The 18,381-nt window shown below is 42.3% G+C and overlaps 1 protein-coding gene across 1 annotated transcript in view; it reads left to right on the top strand.

Moving 5' to 3' along the window:
- The window catches only part of LOC132817967 (lysine-specific demethylase 3A-like), an 86,476-nt gene that overhangs the window by 23,277 nt on the left and 44,818 nt on the right, over positions 1 to 18,381 (top strand). The window contains exons 7-13 of the mRNA XM_060828535.1: positions 1,112 to 1,644; positions 5,201 to 5,358; positions 7,625 to 8,340; positions 9,895 to 10,096; positions 11,909 to 12,123; positions 13,982 to 14,134; positions 15,261 to 15,356. Coding sequence (XP_060684518.1) covers positions 1,112 to 1,644; positions 5,201 to 5,358; positions 7,625 to 8,340; positions 9,895 to 10,096; positions 11,909 to 12,123; positions 13,982 to 14,134; positions 15,261 to 15,356 — 2,073 coding nt within the window. The remainder of the gene's footprint in view (positions 1 to 1,111; positions 1,645 to 5,200; positions 5,359 to 7,624; positions 8,341 to 9,894; positions 10,097 to 11,908; positions 12,124 to 13,981; positions 14,135 to 15,260; positions 15,357 to 18,381) is intronic.

Below are 18,381 nucleotides of genomic sequence, written 5' to 3'. Positions count from 1 at the left end.
GGATACATGAACATCAACTAGCCACAAAAAAAAGACCCACTCTTACTAGTATCCTGGTACAGATGAGGAAGGACAGCACTTTGACTGGGACAACACATCGTTTCTAGGACAAGCTGAACAGCGACACGCACAAGAATTCCTAGAAGCATGGCATTCCAACTGGAACTCTATCAACAAACACATCTACCACCCTCTGAGAAAAAGAACAGGAAATGACATCACTAGTCTAAGGAAACCTAAACACATAAATAGAAAGCGGGCCATACCTTCACAGGATGTTCACTGACGTTACCTAGTATGGTGATGAAACGTCTGTAAACAAACCTTCCAGCTCAGTGAGCAAATTTGTATGCATAGAATAACACATATATTTAATTACTATAATTTGTATGTATAATCTTACAATGGGGTGGAATCCCCTTGTCAGTCTGTCTGTGTTCTTTCCTGTGGTTGATGGGCACTTTCTGGCTGAGAGCTTTTGGAAGCCGTGCCTTTTTTAAACTCCATGTCTGACTCCATCCTAGTCTTTAAAGGGACTGCTGATTGAGTTTTCTTCCCCCCCCCCAAAAATGAAGGATGCATTTCATCAAATCCTTTCCTCATCTTTGAAAGGTTTGCATATTTTGTAGAAATCAGGTTGTTCACACATTGTTAATAGTGTGTCTCCCAGGTTATTACGGTATTATTTTGTCCATCCATCCAACTTCATCTCCATGTAATTGATCATCCAGGGTATCAATGAAGTCAATGTAGTAAGAACAGTTTCACTTTTCAATGACACTTTTTCAACCATATAGGTAGAAGGAGGGGGACAATTTTTTTTAAAAAAAAGCAATAATTCAGTCAGTACAACAGTTGTGAATATGATGCATAAGGCAATTCCTTTTATAGGCTGGAGGAAGCCCATGTTTATCCTTTGTAGTATTGTGCTGATTACACAATTGATTTATTTTGACTTAAAATGCAGTCACTCTAATCAAAGTTAAAAGTTTACTTCAAATGAGTGAAGTAGAAATAGATGTAAAAACGTGGAATTACGAAAATTATTGATTGTAAGTTGCATGCCTGATCTACAATCGATTAAAAATCTTGCTGCCTTAATTGCTTTCAGGTATGTTAAATGGTGGTAATTCCAAAAGAACAGAATGCATGAAACGAAAATCTATGGAAGGACATGATGACAGCAGAATAAAAAGAACAAAGTGTGATACGTTGGCTGAGAGCAAGAGCTGCAGGGCAGAGCAGAATACTGAAGCAACCGAGCGAAGTGAAGATCAGTGCAGTAACAAACAGTCACTCCACTCTGATCCCGGAAAATTAACAGGACAGGATAATGTGCAAATGCAGCAGTTCATAGAATCCAGAACCTGCCATCTGAACAGACTACTTACAAAGGAGGGCATGGAAAATGTGAAAAGTGCAGATCCTCAAAAGCCAAAGTCTTTGTTTGGGTTTGATGGCAGCTGGAATAGTTTTAATCTCATTTTTTCAACTCGGGCGACTGACAACGGAAGAACGGTGGTGGTCGAGGATAAACTCCAGCCAGGGACTGAACCTCTAGCACCCCATCGAGACTCTGCTCCATCACTGAAAGCTCAGCGTTCTTTGCAGTTAAACAAAGGAACAGCTAATTGCTCTTCTGAAGTAAGGCTTATTTTTCTTTATTTCACTTTTTAAACCAGCTGTCTGTGACCACTATTGCCTGTTGTAAAAACCTAACTGGTTCACTAATGTCCTTCAGGGAAGGAAGTGTACCATCCTTGCCCAGTCTAGCCTACAGGTGCCTCCAGATTCACAATACAGAGATGGGCTATAAATACTAAATGTACAAAACTCCTGAAGAGGTGCAGACAAGAATGACGTACCAATATCTGACCTAAAATAATATGTCAGTAGGCTAGAGGATGTTTTCTAGAAAAAGAAAAGCTGAGCATTATCATTGAGTTGGATAGGATGAGGATACATAGACCAGTGCTGGGGTCACAATTATTTACAACATGTAGTAATGACTTGCATGAAGTAAGCGAATGTTCTATTGGCAAGCTTTATGGATGACACAAAAGTAGGTGGCAAGACAAATGTTGAGGATGACAGAGTCTACAGAGGGATATAGACAGGTTGTGCATGTGGGCAAAAATTTGGTAGATGGGATATAATGTGTGAAGCTAGGCATTTTAGGAAGAGTAGAGGACCCAAATGTTATTTAAATGAAGAAAGACTACAGAAGGCTACAGCACAGAGGATTTGGAAGTCCTTGTGCATACATCACAAAACATGAGCATCGAAGTTCAGTAGGTAATAGGGAAAGCAAATCGAAGGTAGGGAATGGAATATCCTAACAGGAAGATGTTTGCTAAAATTATACAAGGCTATAGTCTGACCACAGTACATATACTGTGAAAAGTTTTGGTCACCTTGACTAAGGAATTGCCCACTTGGCTACTAGCATTGCAGGTGGTCTAGAGAAGGTTCAATAGGCTGAGCCCGAGTATGAAGGGGCGTGTCTTATGTTTTCACTGGAATTTAGAAGAATGAGAAGTGATCTTATTGAAGTTGACAGAAATGCTGGCCAGAAGTACAGAGTTCTTCGGGAACAAGAGAAGACTAAAGAACTGTGGATGATGTAAATCCGAATTGAAAACAGAAATTGCTGGGAAAACTCTGTTCTGAAGAAGGGTCGCTGGACCTGAAACATTCACTTGGTTTCACGCCCACAGATTCTTAGGGGACTTGACAGATGCAGAAAGGTTATTTTCCTTTTATCGGATCCAAGGACACATTCTCATATGGGGTCACACATTTAAATTACAGATGAGGGGGAGTTTCCTGAGGATGGTGAATCCATCACTGGGGAAGACAGGAAAGAGGAGTTGAGGATGATCAGTAAGGCACAATCTTGTTGAATGACGGAGTAGACCTGACAGACAGAACAGTCTGCTTCCATTGCTTTGTCTAATAGTTTAGAGAATGTGTTTCCAGTCGAGCAGAACAAACCTAGAGGCCGTAAATATAAGGTTTCTGTAAATAGAACCACTAGTGAATTCAGGAGGAGCATATTTGCAGAAAAGCTGGCCAGCATGTGGAACCTGTTATTACTACTGGTTGTTGGGATCAATATAGTTAAATATACATGCAGAGAAATTGGATAAATGAGAATTGAGAGGGTTAAGATAGCTGAGGTAGGGTTCATAACAGCAGCTACACTAAAAAAGGAAGGATATAAATATAGTGTGCTTCATGAGAACATTGTAAGGAACATTTGACAATGAGCCCCTGTGAAGGGAGGTTTTAAGGGGCAGAGCAAATTGGAGAGGTTAAAGGAAGAAAAATAGGTCTTGGGGCCGAACACATGGCTGCGAATGCTGGAGCAATTAGAATTGACAATGTTCAAGGTCTGAATTAGGCTGGTAAGTGTCTTTTGAGGATTGGAGCAGGGGAGGGGTGTGAGGCCGTGGAGGGAATTGAAAACTAAGATGGGAATTTTAAAATCAAGATGGTGTTTGACTGGGAGCCAGTGAAGGTCAGAGAGCACCGAGTGTGGTTGGGTAGCTTGGTTTTTGACCCAGTGTATTTCCCGTTCCCTATAAAATGTGGGAGTTCTGACTGAAGAGGGTGAGAGGCACAAAGAGGTTCATGTGGAATATCAGAGTCTAGTGGGGCTGAATTATTATTATCGTTGTCATCGTCCTCGAATGGAGCTCATTTTACCTATCTGTATGAAATAGATATGCTGTGCATGTGGTTGACTAGATATTTTAGTTGGGTAAACTTTGGCAACTGGGCCAATTCAATGCTGGCTGTCCTGTCATCCTAGTTCCCTACCTTTCCCAAACAATAATAGATGAGTCCTGCAAATGTGTTGCTGGTCAAAGCACAGCAGGTTAGGCAGCATCTCAGGAATAGAGAATTCGACGTTTCGAGCATAAGCCCTTCATATTCCTGATGAAGGGCTTATGCTCGAAACGTCGAATTCTCTATTCCTGAGATGCTGCCTAACCTGCTGTGCTTTGACCAGCAACACATTTGCAGCTGTGATCTCCAGCATCTGCAGACCTCATTTTTTACTTAATAATAGATGAGTCATAGAGTTTTAGAGTTGTACAGCTTTTGGTCCAACTCATCCATGCTGACCTAACCTAGTCTAGTCCCATTTGCCAGCCCTTGATGCACATCCCTTCCTTTTCTTATACACATCCAGATGTCTTTTTAAATGCTGTAATTTTACCAGCCTCCACCAGCTGCTCTGGCAGTTCATTCCACACACTCATCACCCTCTGTGTGAAAAAGTTGTCCCTTTTTATATCTTTCCCCTCTCACCTTGAGCCTATACCCTCTGGTTGTGAACTCCACACCCCCCCCCCCACCCCCATTATAAACCTCTATAAGGTCACCCCTCAGCCTGTGACGCTCCAGAGAAAACAGCCCCAGCCTGTTCAGCATCTCCCTGTAGCTCAAATCCTCCAACCCTGGCAGCATCCTTGTAAATCTTTTCTGAACCCTTTCAAGTTTCACAACATTCTTCCCATAGGATGGAGACCAGAATTGCATGCAATATTTCAAGTGGCCTAACCAATGTCCTGTACAGTCAGTAAAAAGCTTTGAAATAAAACTTCCTTCAGCTCTGAAACCTCATTTTATTTTACATTAATCTTTAACTCCAAAACACCCATGGGTGACAAAATGTGGTATGATAAAAGGGCCAGAGTGGTGAGACTTGTGTTTCTACCTGTTTTTGTTGTCGTCAGCACAAAGTCCAACACCATCTAAAGTGGGGGTTACTGGCCTCACTGCAGCCCATGCTATCACCTACTGTCCACAATGAAAATCTCGTCTATGCAGGCACTTTGTTGAAAGGTGAACAGTTTGAGCTGGCAGCTACCTGCTTCAGAAGGTAAAAACCCAGCCCACTTTCTCTGAAGTTTAGTAGATATTTGTTTTAGGGGAAGAAACTGTGTGTAATGTCATCAAAATAGTCAGGGAGAAGCTGATGGGATTAGATGACCTTGTATATACTTCAAGGTTTATGTATCAATTCTTCCATGAATGATGTGTGACTGTTTTCCACTTGCTCTGGGTGCTCAGTTACTTGGGTATTGAGGATCCCGATATACTCAGTGCAGCATCAAAATGAAGAAAGAAGCATCTTTGCGTGGAACTGCTGCTAGGTTATTGCTGACCCATTGCCTTATTCCTGCTGTAGGCTTCACGAACGATCCGGGCAGCTCAGTTTGTTCACTCCAGTTTGGGTGACGTGTTGCTGGGCAGTGCTGCTACAACGCCTGAAAGGAAAGATTTGAGACAGACTACTCCTCCGCCTGCGAATTCTCCCCCAGCCATCACTGCAGTGGTGCCCCAAGGGTAAGTTAGCTGAGTTTTAAACCTCCGAATTCCCACCCTGTATAATGCGTGCTTAACATGGGGCTGATTTGTCTTGAGTTCAGTCTTCAATGTTACTCTGATGTGATCTCCAGCATCAGCAGTCCTCACTTTCGCCTAGTCCATTCTAAAGAACCCCTAACGTGAACTTGAGAGACCTACGTTCATTTTCAGTCGTTGTTCTTTTCTTTTGACATACGAGTAAACAGGATTCCAGGCGCACACGAGCACAACTCCCCCCTCTTCAGGGAGCTGGGCAGAGATGGCACTGTCTGGATGTATTATCATCTGGCCATTCCAAATGGGGCTGGGTTCTACCCGGCAGCACTGGGGTTATTACTATCTTTAAACTCTCTTAATTCTCACTTTCTTGATGGGAATTAACATAAGATACAAGGATGTGTCAGGTGGGGAGAGGCTGGATGGACTGGGGCTTTTGTACCTTGGAGTGTCTGAGGCTGAGGTTTATAAAATCATAAGGGGCATGGATAGGGTAAATAAGCAAGGTCTTTTCCCTGGAGTTCAAAACCAGAGGGTGTAGGTTTAAGGTGAGAGGGCAAAGATATAAAAGAGACCTAAGGGGCAACTTTTTCACGGAGTGTGGTGCATGTATGGAATGAGCTGCCAGAGGAAGTGGTGGGGGCTGGTACAATTGCATAATTTAAGAGGCATTTGGATGGATATGTGAATAGGAAGGGTTTAGAAAGATATGGGCCAAATGCTGGCAAAGGGGATAGATTTATTTAGGCTATCTGGTTGGCATGGAAGTATTGGATTGAAGGGCCTGTTTCCATGTTCTTTGATTTCTGTGACTCCCAAGATCATAAAATGTAGAATAGAAATGGGCCATTTGTCCCATCAAGACTGCTCTGCCATTCAGTGCGATTTATGTTTGATATGATCATCTTCAACCCTACTTGCCTGCCTTTTCCCTATAATCCTTGATTCCTTTACTGACTATAAATTTTATCTGTCACCGATTTGAATCTACTTAAGCACCCAGCCTCTCCAGTCCTGTGCGATAAAGAATTCCACAGATTAACTGCCCTCCGAGAGAAGAAAACTCCTCCATCTGTATTCAATGGGCAACTTCTTACTCTTGGCCCGAGACACTCACAAAGGGAAACAACCGTTGCACATTTTGATTTGTGGGTAATAGGGAAGACAAATGGAATGTTGACCTTTATTTCAAAGGGATTAGAGTATAAAAATAGGGAGGTTTTGATAAAACTATACAAGGTTTTAGCCAGATCACAACTGGAATACTGAACAAGTTTTTTTTTTGGGACCTTACCGAAGACAAAGTGCAGAGGAACCTCGATTATCCAAACTAGGTGGGCGGGAACTATTTTGTTTGGATAGTCGATTATTCACTTAATTGATTTAAGCACCTTTCCTCTGGAGCTCAGAGGCAGCAGCACATGAGCCCCCCCCCCCCCCCCCCCCCCCCCAAAATCCAACAGTATCAGCCCCAACCCCTCTCTGGGGCAGCTGGACTGGACACCAACAATAAGACTGCTGCTGCCTTTGTGAGGTAAGTTTCCAAATAGCACACCGACACCGACACAGCCAGAGCCCCCCCCCCCCCCCCCCCCCCCCACCCCCAAACATCTTTTTGGCAGGTTCCACCTTTGCCTTGTATAGGACAGTGTTAAGAGAGGTTATCTGGGGAAGGGGGGGTTTAGGGGAGACTCTAAGACTAAAGGAACAATGTCAGAATAAAGGGTTGCAAATTTAAGACAAATGTTGAATTTGTGAAATTATCTAAAGTTTAGGCTTTGTCTTTCTGTATTCAGGGCTAAGAGTGACTGATTTTAATTGAATAAGAGAGTTGAAGGTTATAGAAAAAGGCTAGGAAGTGGAGTTGAAGGTTATCAGATGAGCCATGATCTCATTGATTGGTGGAATATAATCAATGAGTTGAATGACCTACTCTGCTCTTTTGGTGTTATGTTCTTATCTCCCTTTCAATAATGGGGCCCAAACTTCCTTTATTTTTTACCATTCCAATTGACATCTCAGTTACCTGGTGACCTCGGATACTGGTTTTTCTGTGATCCGTGTGCAAGGACTCCTCTGTTGTGGATTTCTGCAGCCTTGTCTGAGTTTGTTAGCCTGTTGGAATAACCTGAAATGTAATCATTGACACCGCATGACTAAAATTGTGCTGTAAGGAGCAGTGTGCATTTCATCAGGCACGTGTTTCTTTTTTGGAAGAATGGTTGAGAGTTTTTTCCTTTTTTTTAAGGATGGTGGAAGTGTTGAGTGAAAGGCAGAGTCCTCCAGTAAGTAGCAGCTACACTAACTCCATCTCTTCAGAATCCGGGCTGTCAAAGCTATTCTTGGGTGGTCAGAATAAATCTCCTTCACCAGGACACCATTCAGACGCTGGTGTTTTTGACGAGAGCAGGCCACGGCCAGGGATTTCCAGTAACCGCACCATGGCATGTCTTCCGTTGGGAACGTTATTTCAGACTTGTGGAAACGGGCAGCCAGAGAAGTGTGAGAAAGAGAAATCTCTCCATCAGGAGAAGGTGACAAACATTCTGATGACTGATCCTTCTAAACGTGAGACTTCACTTCCTGTGAAGGGAGATGCAGCAGTTGGTATTCAGAATAATTCGTCACAAACGTTTAACCCGACTGGTGGTTTTGCACTGAGCAAATGTAGTCAGCAAGCTGCCCTACCTTCAGATCTTTCTGAACACACAGAATCAAACGGTGCCAAAGCTTTACTGGTGAATTCCCGACTCTGTGTTGACGGAAGTGAAAGCGACACAGAAAGTACGACAAGTGACTTAAGCTGTTCATCAGGACTGAGTTCCGACCTAGGATTTGAGCCCTCGACCCCACAGGGTTTGAGGAACTCATCGTTCCACAAGACCTGGTCTCCTAGTCCGAAACAGAGAAGGGAAAGAGGTGAGCTGCTGAGAAATACTGTCTTCAAAGAAAGAAGAGGCAGAGGTGAGTAGTTTGTTTTGTCAGGTAAAATCAACTCTGAATAAGTAGGAACAGGATGCACCATTGAGGCCCCTATGGAATAGTACCTTAAGTCTAATCTGCCATTTAGTGGAATGATAGCTGATACATGGCCAAACAACCATGTCTATCCTTCATTATTTTCAAATAACAAATTTGCCAATCTCTGCATCAGTTGCCATTCATTGAAGTGTTCCAAACGTTTTTTAATCACCTTCTTCTGATTTTTGAAAAATTACTAACATTTTAACCTGAAAGCACTGGTTGTCATTTTCAGATGTTCTCTCGCTCTAGACTCTGCAATGACAGGAAATAGTTTCTCTCTATCTATCCAATTGGTTTCCTTCTAATTTCCTGAAAGTTTCAGTTGGGTCAGTCCTGAAAACCCCTCCCCTTCACCGTAACCACTCCTTGTAATATAACTCTAGGAGCCTAGGCATCATTCTGGGCAGCTGGTTCATTCTTTTAAGAATGTGAACATCCTGGCATTATCGCTTTGTTCTGTCCTGTCTACTTTGCAAGTGACTACCCATATACACAAGATTAGAACTTACAATCTAGATTGTGACAAGCTATCACTTTGTGGGGCAGTATAACAGCTAAATCTGATTTCCCTTATGACAAACAGTTGAACCTAAAATGACTGTGTTGGAAGGCCTGCTGTTTATTTTCCTTGTCATCAGTAATCAGCTGTTCCTGAGGCCCATGGTAGTGTTCTCCCACAATGCAGTGGCAGCAGGCTTGTAGCAAGATAGAAGCTAGGTTTTATTACTGACCTGGTGCCCTCGTTAACTTATCATCCCAACTGTTGTAACCCTTGTTCTGATTTGATCTTTAAAATCATTCAGGTAGCACCCCTAAGTGTTTACGCATTTGTGCAGCAGACAGTTTACTAGGGATCTGCAGTTGACCTAGATTTTCCACAATTCATTCTCCTGATGAATTGCTGGTACGTTTGGGGTGAGTTGATGGGGGTGACAGACTCCATCAGTTCCTTGGGGAGCTACAAGCTGGCATTTCCTGACTGGAGGTAGGGGCAGTCATGGAATGGGGCAATATATCAGACTTAGATTACCTGCGGTGTGGAAACAGGCCCTGCGGCCCAACAAGTCCACACCGACCCTCTGAAGAGCAACCCACCCAGACCCATTCTCCTACGTTCAACCCTGACTAATGCACCTAACACTACAGGCAGTTTAAGCATGACCAATTCATCTAACCTGCACATTGTTTGGACTGTGGGAGGAAACCGGAGCACCTGGAGGAAACCCACACAGACACTGGGAAAATGTGTAAACTCCACACAGATAGTTGCCCGAGGTGGGAATTGAACCCGGGTCCGTGGCGCTGTGAGGCAGCCGTGCTAACCACTGAGTCACCGTGCCGCCCCATGCATTTCCAGGTAGATCATTTGCTGTTTGCACTGTTCATTATTTGCCTGAAAGGCTGCTTGGGGATATAAAACACCTCTGGTTGTGCAGTGGCGTGTTTGCTGTATAATAGAACTGCTACTTTCATGGCTGTTGCTGTATTTTACAGTTGATGCCTCCCAGTCTGTGCTGAATGATGCTCAGAAAGTCCGGGCTTTGCAGCAGAGCGGTGAGTCCTTTCTGCAAGACGGCTCCTGTATTAAAGTTGCTCCTCACCTACACAAGTGCAGAGAATGTCGTTTGTCCAGTTATCACCGACGCAGAGATGAAGCAGATTCCAGTGTCTTCTGCAGGTTCTTCCACTTCAGGAAGTGAGTGAGCATTGGATTTTCTAATGGATTGAAAGATGCACAAAACATCTGTTTTCTGTCACTTCACTGTACTCGCATGGTCAGAGCATGTTTTTCACGGCAAGCCCAACTATACATTGGTGTCTGCATGTGCTGCACAGTGCTATTTAGAGCAGAAAGATTTCAGTGGAAATTATTTTTGCCAACTGACCTGACCACATGAAGAATGATCACTGGGCTAAAGCCTGGTCTCACGATTCCAAGGGAACGGCTTCAGTGATAGTTTTGATGCATTTAAATCCACTGGATTGTTGTTGGTGGTGTGTTACCAATGGGGAGGGTAACTTGTAATGAGTGCATGCTATGGCAGGTAGTATTCTTTCAAGCAAAGACCTATCTGCAGAAATCAAGATTTTAAAACCTATAAATTTGTAATAAAAATGATCACCTTTGGCTTCTCAAGTCATCTATTTACTCCATGTGAGGTTTAGAACACTGGTCTTCTAATTAAATGTCATTTTTATCATTAATCATTTAGAGTATTTAATATTAAAATTAGATTCTCAAATCACTTGGGGTCAAGTAGATGAGAAAGTGTTTTACTCGGAAGTACAAATCTATGAATTAAGAGCAGGAGGAGGCCATTCAATCCCTAGAGTCTGCTATGCCATTCCTTAAAATTGTGCACTGATCTGATTATAATGTGGAGTGCACTGCAAGAAAGGCTGTTATAAGTGGTAACTTTCAAGGAAATTGGAGATCTATTTGTCTGAGGAAAAGTAGGAGGATGAAGTAATTAGTAGCTCTTTGCAGAGAACTGACAATGGCACAAGGGGCTATGAGAACTCGTCCAAATATGCTTGGACATTACAAACAGTCACTTGGTAATACTGAATCTAACTGTTGCTGAAATGAGACGTGTTGCCAAAGCTTGCATTTACCAGGTTGTCTCTAAGAATGTTGATCACAACCATTCGTACTATAGGTCGAAAGGGTGCTGGTTCAATTTTAAGATTGACTGATCGTGTCTGAGGTATTGCCTTGGAGTAATCTTGAGGGATTTGTATTCACCCCAGGCTCCTGATCAACTATGTGTCCTAGCCTTTGACTAATCCAACGAGCATGGTCCTTTAGCTGTTCCGGGTGGACAGAGCACAGGCTGTTCTCGACCAGTCAAAACCTAACCAAGGTGTGATGAATGTGACTCTGTGATGGGAAAGTATGACCTAAACAGTCCTGTGTGTTAATAATGACACTAACAACCTGTTGAAGATGATCAATTTCATAATAAGACACAGATTTTTAATCGAGGAGAAAGTGAGGTCTGCAGATGCTGGAGATCAGAGCTGAAAATGTGTTGCTGGAAAAGCGCAGCAGGTCAGGCAGCATCCTGCTTGGATGCTGTCTGACCTCCTGCGCTTTTCCAGCAACACATTTTCAGCACAGATTTTTAATCAGCTTGTTCAGACATGTTCTGACACTGCTTTAGAGTAGGTAGGGCATGAACACAGATCTTCTGGTCATGGGTATTGCACCAAAGTACCATAAGAGCCCTTTTGAACATTAGTTTAAGTTTCTGCGCTGGTCCTCCAAGTTGACTTGCCATCTGAATCAGCATTTTTGTTTTTCTTTGGGGAATAAAATGATGTGATTGTTTGTTTGAAATTTGACATTTCTTGTATTTGTCTTGTTCAGTACAGGATAACCTACATTCACAATACTCAAAGATAATATTCTTTCCACAAAGAGACTGTGTGCAGGCTCAAATTGTAAACCATTTGCTATCATTGAAACGTAGCAGCTCTAAGTTTTTCAACAACACTGTCATTTTAGGTTGCATTTTAACAAACATGGAGTGCTTCGTGCAGGAGGATTCCTCACTCCAAACCAGTGTGATCCAGAATCCTTACGCTTGTGGATGCCCTCTGATGCTAATATTGAGGGTTTGGACCTGGATACCTCTAAGTATATTCTGGCTAATATTGGAGACCACTTCTGCCAATTGGTCATGTCTGAAAAAGAGGCGCTCAAGTTGGTGGAGCCTTGCAGTAAGCATTTCTGACATTTTCTTTTCATGATTTTTAAATTTTGTAAACTTTCTGCCAAGAGTTTTGTTTTTAAATTTGTTTTGTTTTATTTGTATCATTGGCCTATAACAACTGCAAATCTGTTTAAAAGATCAAACACCAAACTTTCTACATGCGACAAAGTTATTAATGAATGAAACCTTGTCTGGTGGAACTATGTGGGAATTACAAGATTGAAACTTGCTTGCCTTTCTCACAGGCAAGCACTCCTTATACTTGTATATCCATACTCCTTCATTTTACCCTCCCTCTTTGTTTCCTTATCTGCCCAGCCAATCTAATCTTGCATGTTTAAAATGTTTCTGCACCAAGCAGTAACCAAGCCACTGTCCACAACTTCTCAGTTGAATGTGTGAATTTTCTCTTGTTCTCTGAATTGACTGAGGTGCTGTCTGGTATGCAGTGCGGGTTGCACGTCCCCTAAATGTTCAAGATGTGTCAATAATGTGGAGTCTCATTGCTGCACATAATGCTGAGAGATTTCATTAAGACTTAAACAGGCTCTTTGTTACTTGTTCTCACATTCTACATTTTTATAAAAAGCATCATCTTGTGCGTGCTGACATTGATTTTATCTGCCAGTTTTTTTAAGCTTGTCATTTCCTTCATTCCTTCGCTTTTTGTAGTTCCCTAAATATTACATTTTTCTTTACAAACTTTTACACACTCTAACCAATTATTCAAATCATTGACATGTTTAAGTTCCATTCCATTGTGGAATGATGACATCCTCTTTCATCCTCTCTGTAAAGTCTGTCTTAGTTTCCATTGAGTTAGTTGTGACCCTTGTTTAAAATTTTTTTTTAATCCAGTCCTCCGCATGATTCCATACATTCTTAGTGATCGCAACAATTTTAGATACTGGTACCTTTACCAAGATGCTGCTTAAACCAGAATGGTGCCCTGTTGTAGGAAGGATATTATTATAGCTGGAGAGGATTCAGAAGAGCTTTAACAGAATGTCGCCAGGATTGGAGAGTTTGAGTTATAAAAATAGGCTGGGACGTTTCACTGGGGTATAGGTGGTTGAGAGGTGACTGTTGCAGAGGTTTATAAAAGCTTGAGGGGTATAGATAAGGTGAATTGCAGGTGTCTTTTCTCTAGGATGAGGGAATTTCAAGACTATGGGACGTATTTTTGAGGCAGGCGAAGAAAGATTTTTTTTAAAAAGCTTGAGCAATTTTTTTAAATACTGGTTCATGTGGGAAATAAAGTTCCTGAGGAAGTGTTAGATGTGGGTACAGTACAACGTTTAAAAGACATTTAGATAAGTACATGAACAGTAAGTGTTTGGAGGGATATGGGCCAAGCGCAGGCAGGTGGGGCTAGTTTAGTTTGGGATTATGATCAACTTGGATTGATTGGACCAAAGGATGTGTTTCTGTGCTGTACAACTCTGATTCGCTAGAGTTTGGGATGTGGTGAGAGTCTTATGGAAATCTGTAAAATTCTGACAGGGTATATGTAGGAAGGATGTTCCCTGATGTTACCCCTAGTTTGGACTACCAGTCAATGTAAGGATATGGGGTAGGTTATTTAGGAATGAGATGAGAAATTTCTTCACCCAGGGAGTGGTGAGCATGTGGAATTCTCTGCATTAGGATGTGGTTGCAGCCAAAGCATTGAATGTTTTTAAGAAGGAGTTAGATATAGTCCTCAGTGCTAAAGGGATTGAAGGGAGAAAGTGGATACAGTGTGCTGAGTTGGATGATCCTCCTGTTTTCTAGATTTTAAAAATATTTTCCAATTTCTCTGCACTGAAGTGTAAAGTGCAGGCAGGGGAAGGGCCTTGTTCACTTCTGCCTCTTTGCTCCATTAGAAAGAATTGCGTGGAAGCGTGCGGTCCGAGGAATTCGGGAGATGTGTGATGCCTGCGAGACAACCCTCTTCAACATCCACTGGGTATGTCCCAAGTGTGGTTTTGGGGTGTGTCTTGACTGCTACAAGATGAAGACCACCAATCCACAGCAAGGTAATCTGAGGAAATAAGAATGAGGGGAGTTACCCTCTGAGGAGAGGCTGAGCCACTTGGAATTGTATGCACTAGGATTTAAAAGAATGAGAGGGGGTCTTATAAAAACATAAAATTATGAAAGGGATAGATAAGATAAAAGCAGGCAAGTTGTTTCCGCAGGTGGGTGAGACTCGGACGAGGGGACGTGGCCTCAAGGTTAGGGAGTAGATTTAGGACAGAGATGAGGAGGAACTGCTTTTCCCAGACAGTAGTGAATCTATGGAATTCTCTGCCCAAGGAAGCAGTGCAGGCAGCTTCATCCAATATATTCAAGACACAGTTGGATGGGTTTTTGCATGGTAGGGGGATTAAAGGTTATGGGGATAATGCAGGTAGGAGGAACTGAGATGATGGATAGATCAGCCATGATCTTAATGAATGGCAAAGTAGGTTCAATGGGCCAAATGGCCGCCTCCTGCTTCTTTTACTATGATACTAGAAATGAACTCGACCAAAATCTTCAGTGAGATCAGATAAGGCTTCTGGAACACATATATCTGCATTGGCACAACATTCTTAATTGTGTCAATGGCCAAACTGCAGTGATTTATTGAATGTCTGGAATGTTCGGTCCAGTTCCCTGATGATCCGAGTGTTTTGGCAGTGAGATGGCTCCGAGGATTTCCTCCGATAATCCAGCTTTGTTCAATCTTTGCAGGTGAACTGGGTGGATATCATGGAGATACTTGGAGCAGCAGACCCCAGATGTTCTAAAATGCTCCTTGACCATTGAAGTCAGTGTTGATGCTGATGTAATGGGCTGTGTTAGGAGTGTCACTGCTCTAGAGCCATATTTTTGACCATGGCAAGCTTAATGGGCTGAAGGGCCTTTTGTTGTGCTACAGACCTCTGACTATGTCCAAGCACTTGTACAGCCCGTACTGCTTGCCTTTAGCTAGTCTTTGTTTTTAACTTGTACGTCATTATATGTATTTGGTAAATAATAAACCAGATGAATGCATTGTATCTAATAGTATTGGAGAAATAATGTCTTTATTACAGAGGTTGAGAAAAGAACACTTTATTTTAAAATAAACATTTTTCCATCTTTCTCCTGCCCCCTCACCACCCTCCCTATGCACAGATTACAAAGAGGAGATGTTTGCTTGGTTGAGATGTGCTAACGGCCACGTCCATGAACCAGAGAAGCTGATGCCGACGCAGATTATTCCTGGTTCAGGTAAATGGGTGTTTAATCACAATTGTGAAGGTTGTTTTGTTGGATACTCACTCGGTCCGTATAAGCTTTGAGGGGTTTACAGGACTGTCATACAGTATAGAAACAGGCCCTTTGGCCCATAATATCTGTACCAAACACCAACTGAATTTGATCCAAAGTCCACTACACCCTGTGTTCATCCAGATGCTTCTTGAATGTTGAGAGTACCTACTTCCTCCACCCTCTCAGGCAGGCACACTCCACATTTCTAAAATCCTCTGGGTGAAAACATTTTTCCTCTCTTCCCATCTAAGAGACTTACTCTTCACTTTAAACTTATGTCCTCTGTCTTTCCCCATGGCAGACACATCTACCTCTGCCATGGGGAAAAGACTCTCATGGTCTATCTCCCATCAGTGCCTCTTAATTTTGTATACCTAGACTATTCAGTCTTTCCTTATAATTGAGACTTTCCATCTCAGGCAGCAGCCTGGTGAATTTCCTCTGCCCCCTCTTCAATGCATTCCTGTCCTGCCGATAAAATGGCAAGTGGAACTGCATACATATTCCATTTATGGCCTAAACACAGCTTTATAAAGCTGTAACAAGACTTCCTTCCTCTTGTACTTTATGCTGTGGGCGAATGAAGGTAAGCATCTGGTAAGCCGTCTTCACCACCCTGTTCACCAGTACTGTCACTTTCAAGGATCTATGGACTTGCACGCCAAGGTCCTTTCTTCTTCAGTGCACTCCTGGGACTAACCATTCATTGAGTATGCCCGGCCCTTACTAAACTTCCCATAATGCATCACCTTGCACTTATTAGGATTAAGTTCCGTCTGCCCAGTTTGCCAGCTGATCAATATCGGATTAGCATGGGACCATCCTCCTCTCTATCAACAACACTGCCAATGTTCAGGCAGACTTACTAATTATACCGTCTACAATCACATCCAAGTCGTCGATGTATATAAACAACAAGGATCCTAGCACCAATCACTGGTCACAGGCTTCCAGTTGCCATCGCCAACTATGTGGGCAATAATCTTAAGAGGGCACTCCTTACTGACAAAGGGGAGATTTCAGTTAATTTGAGTTTTGTGCATTTGAATGACATTAGTATGTCAAGCTAGTATCTGACATTTATCAGTGATAGACAACAGGGTCTTAAAGTATTGTCCTGCCTCACGTGAGTTTGCTGTCCTGGGAATTTTAGTGCTAAAACTAATCAGGAGAAGAAAGGCACTTGTTGCTTGTTACCCAATCAGAGGTAATCCACCATAGTCCTCACTGACCATTAGAGATGAGTTTAACCAGATGAAGGTCACCACTCCTCAGGTAAATGGTGCGATTGGAAAGGTGGGCTCTTCATGGTAACTTTAGCTGGTGCAGGAATTGAATCTGTGCTGTGGGTATCACTCTGCATCACAAACCAACAATCCAACCAGCTGAGCTAACCAACTCCTTTGGACTGTAGGATGTGAAGGTTTGATCATCACCCCTTGTAATGTTGGGTTGAGTTGATTCTAATGATCTTATGAAAGGTCAGGCAGGATCTTCGTTTTCAACACACAACCCAACACCTTTGATTTGCAACAAAATAGAAGGCCCATGCAGGCTTCACACAAATTAGTCCCTTTGAGTTTTTGTGTGTGCAGTGACAGAACATAACTTAGACAGTCAGTGCGTTTTTTTATAGATATTTTTATTGAAAATTTAACATTTCTACAAGTTTACAAATTAAAAAAACCACAAGTATTAACATTAATATACAATTAAATCTTAAATAAATAATAACAGAAAAAAGAGATACAGAGGTAAAAAAACAAAACTCGACTAACTACTAATCTAACCTACAACTAACCAGAGTGTATAATTAAGTCTCTTACATTATTCAGGGGCAAAAAAATGATGGATGAAACAGGAATTGAGTAGTGAGATACATGCTCGGAATGTGTTAACATCAAATGTAACAAAACCCGTATTCGTGCGGGATTCCTCTCCCAAGGGGCCCCGGAGCAGCCAGGTTCGCCATCTCAATTAAATAAAAGCCCTTGTTAGGATGGCCGAAATATCTGTATTGGTGTAATTCGAGAAGGGCTGCCATATTTTATGGAATAATGTGGTCTTCCTGTGCACCATATTTGTAAGGAAATCGAAGGGAATACATTCCATGATGATTCTGTGCCAGTTCGAAAGTCCAGGGGTGCTCTCAGCCACCCAGTTTACCAAATTATTTTTCCTTGCACAGAAAGAGAGAATAGAAAATAATCTCTTCCCGTGCATACCCAGAGAGGGTAAGTTCGAAAAGCTGAAAAGGAGAGATCCAGGGTCCACTCTAATTTCCGTTCCTAAGATTTCTGTCAGAGCACTTGCTACTTTAATCCAATATCTACAGATCTTATGACAGGTCCATAGGCAATGTACAAGAGTGCCCACCTCTATTTTACATTTGGGACACATTGGAGATGCTCCTGCCTTAAATTTTGCCAATTGGTCCGGTGCTTTATGGGCCCTATGAAGTATCTTCAACTGAATGGCCTGAGTTCTGTTGCAGCTGGAGATTTTTCTGGCATTTTCCCAAATGTCATTCCACATTTCTATAGAGATTTCCAGTCCCAAATCCTGAGCCCATGTTTTAAGCAGATTGTCCATATCTCCCGCTACTTCATCATGTAATAAATGATAAATAGTGCTGACCGAAGATACCTCCATTGGCCATAACACTCTACGTTCTCTGTCTGATTTATAAAGACTGTCTAATAGCGTAGTCGTCTTCTGTATGTAATCTCGAATTTGGAAGTATCGAAAGAGATCACCTTAGGTAATCCAAATTTCTGATGCAGCTGTTCAAAAGACATCAGGACCCCTTCTTTAAACAGATCCCCTAAACAGGAGATGCCCCTGGATATCCAGAGTTTAAAAGTGGCATCTGTAAGCCCGGTTGAAACCCCCATGCTCCCGCTATTGGAATATAGGGGGATGTTTTGTGTGAGTGGCCCTCATTTTGCCGCATTATATTCCATGGTTTAATTATATTTAGTAT

The sequence above is a fragment of the Hemiscyllium ocellatum genome, chromosome 1 (genome assembly GCF_020745735.1).
Source record: "Hemiscyllium ocellatum isolate sHemOce1 chromosome 1, sHemOce1.pat.X.cur, whole genome shotgun sequence".
NCBI lineage: Eukaryota > Metazoa > Chordata > Chondrichthyes > Orectolobiformes > Hemiscylliidae > Hemiscyllium > Hemiscyllium ocellatum.
Note: the sequence above shows the minus strand (reverse complement) of the source record. Positions and strands in the feature narration are given on the sequence as shown.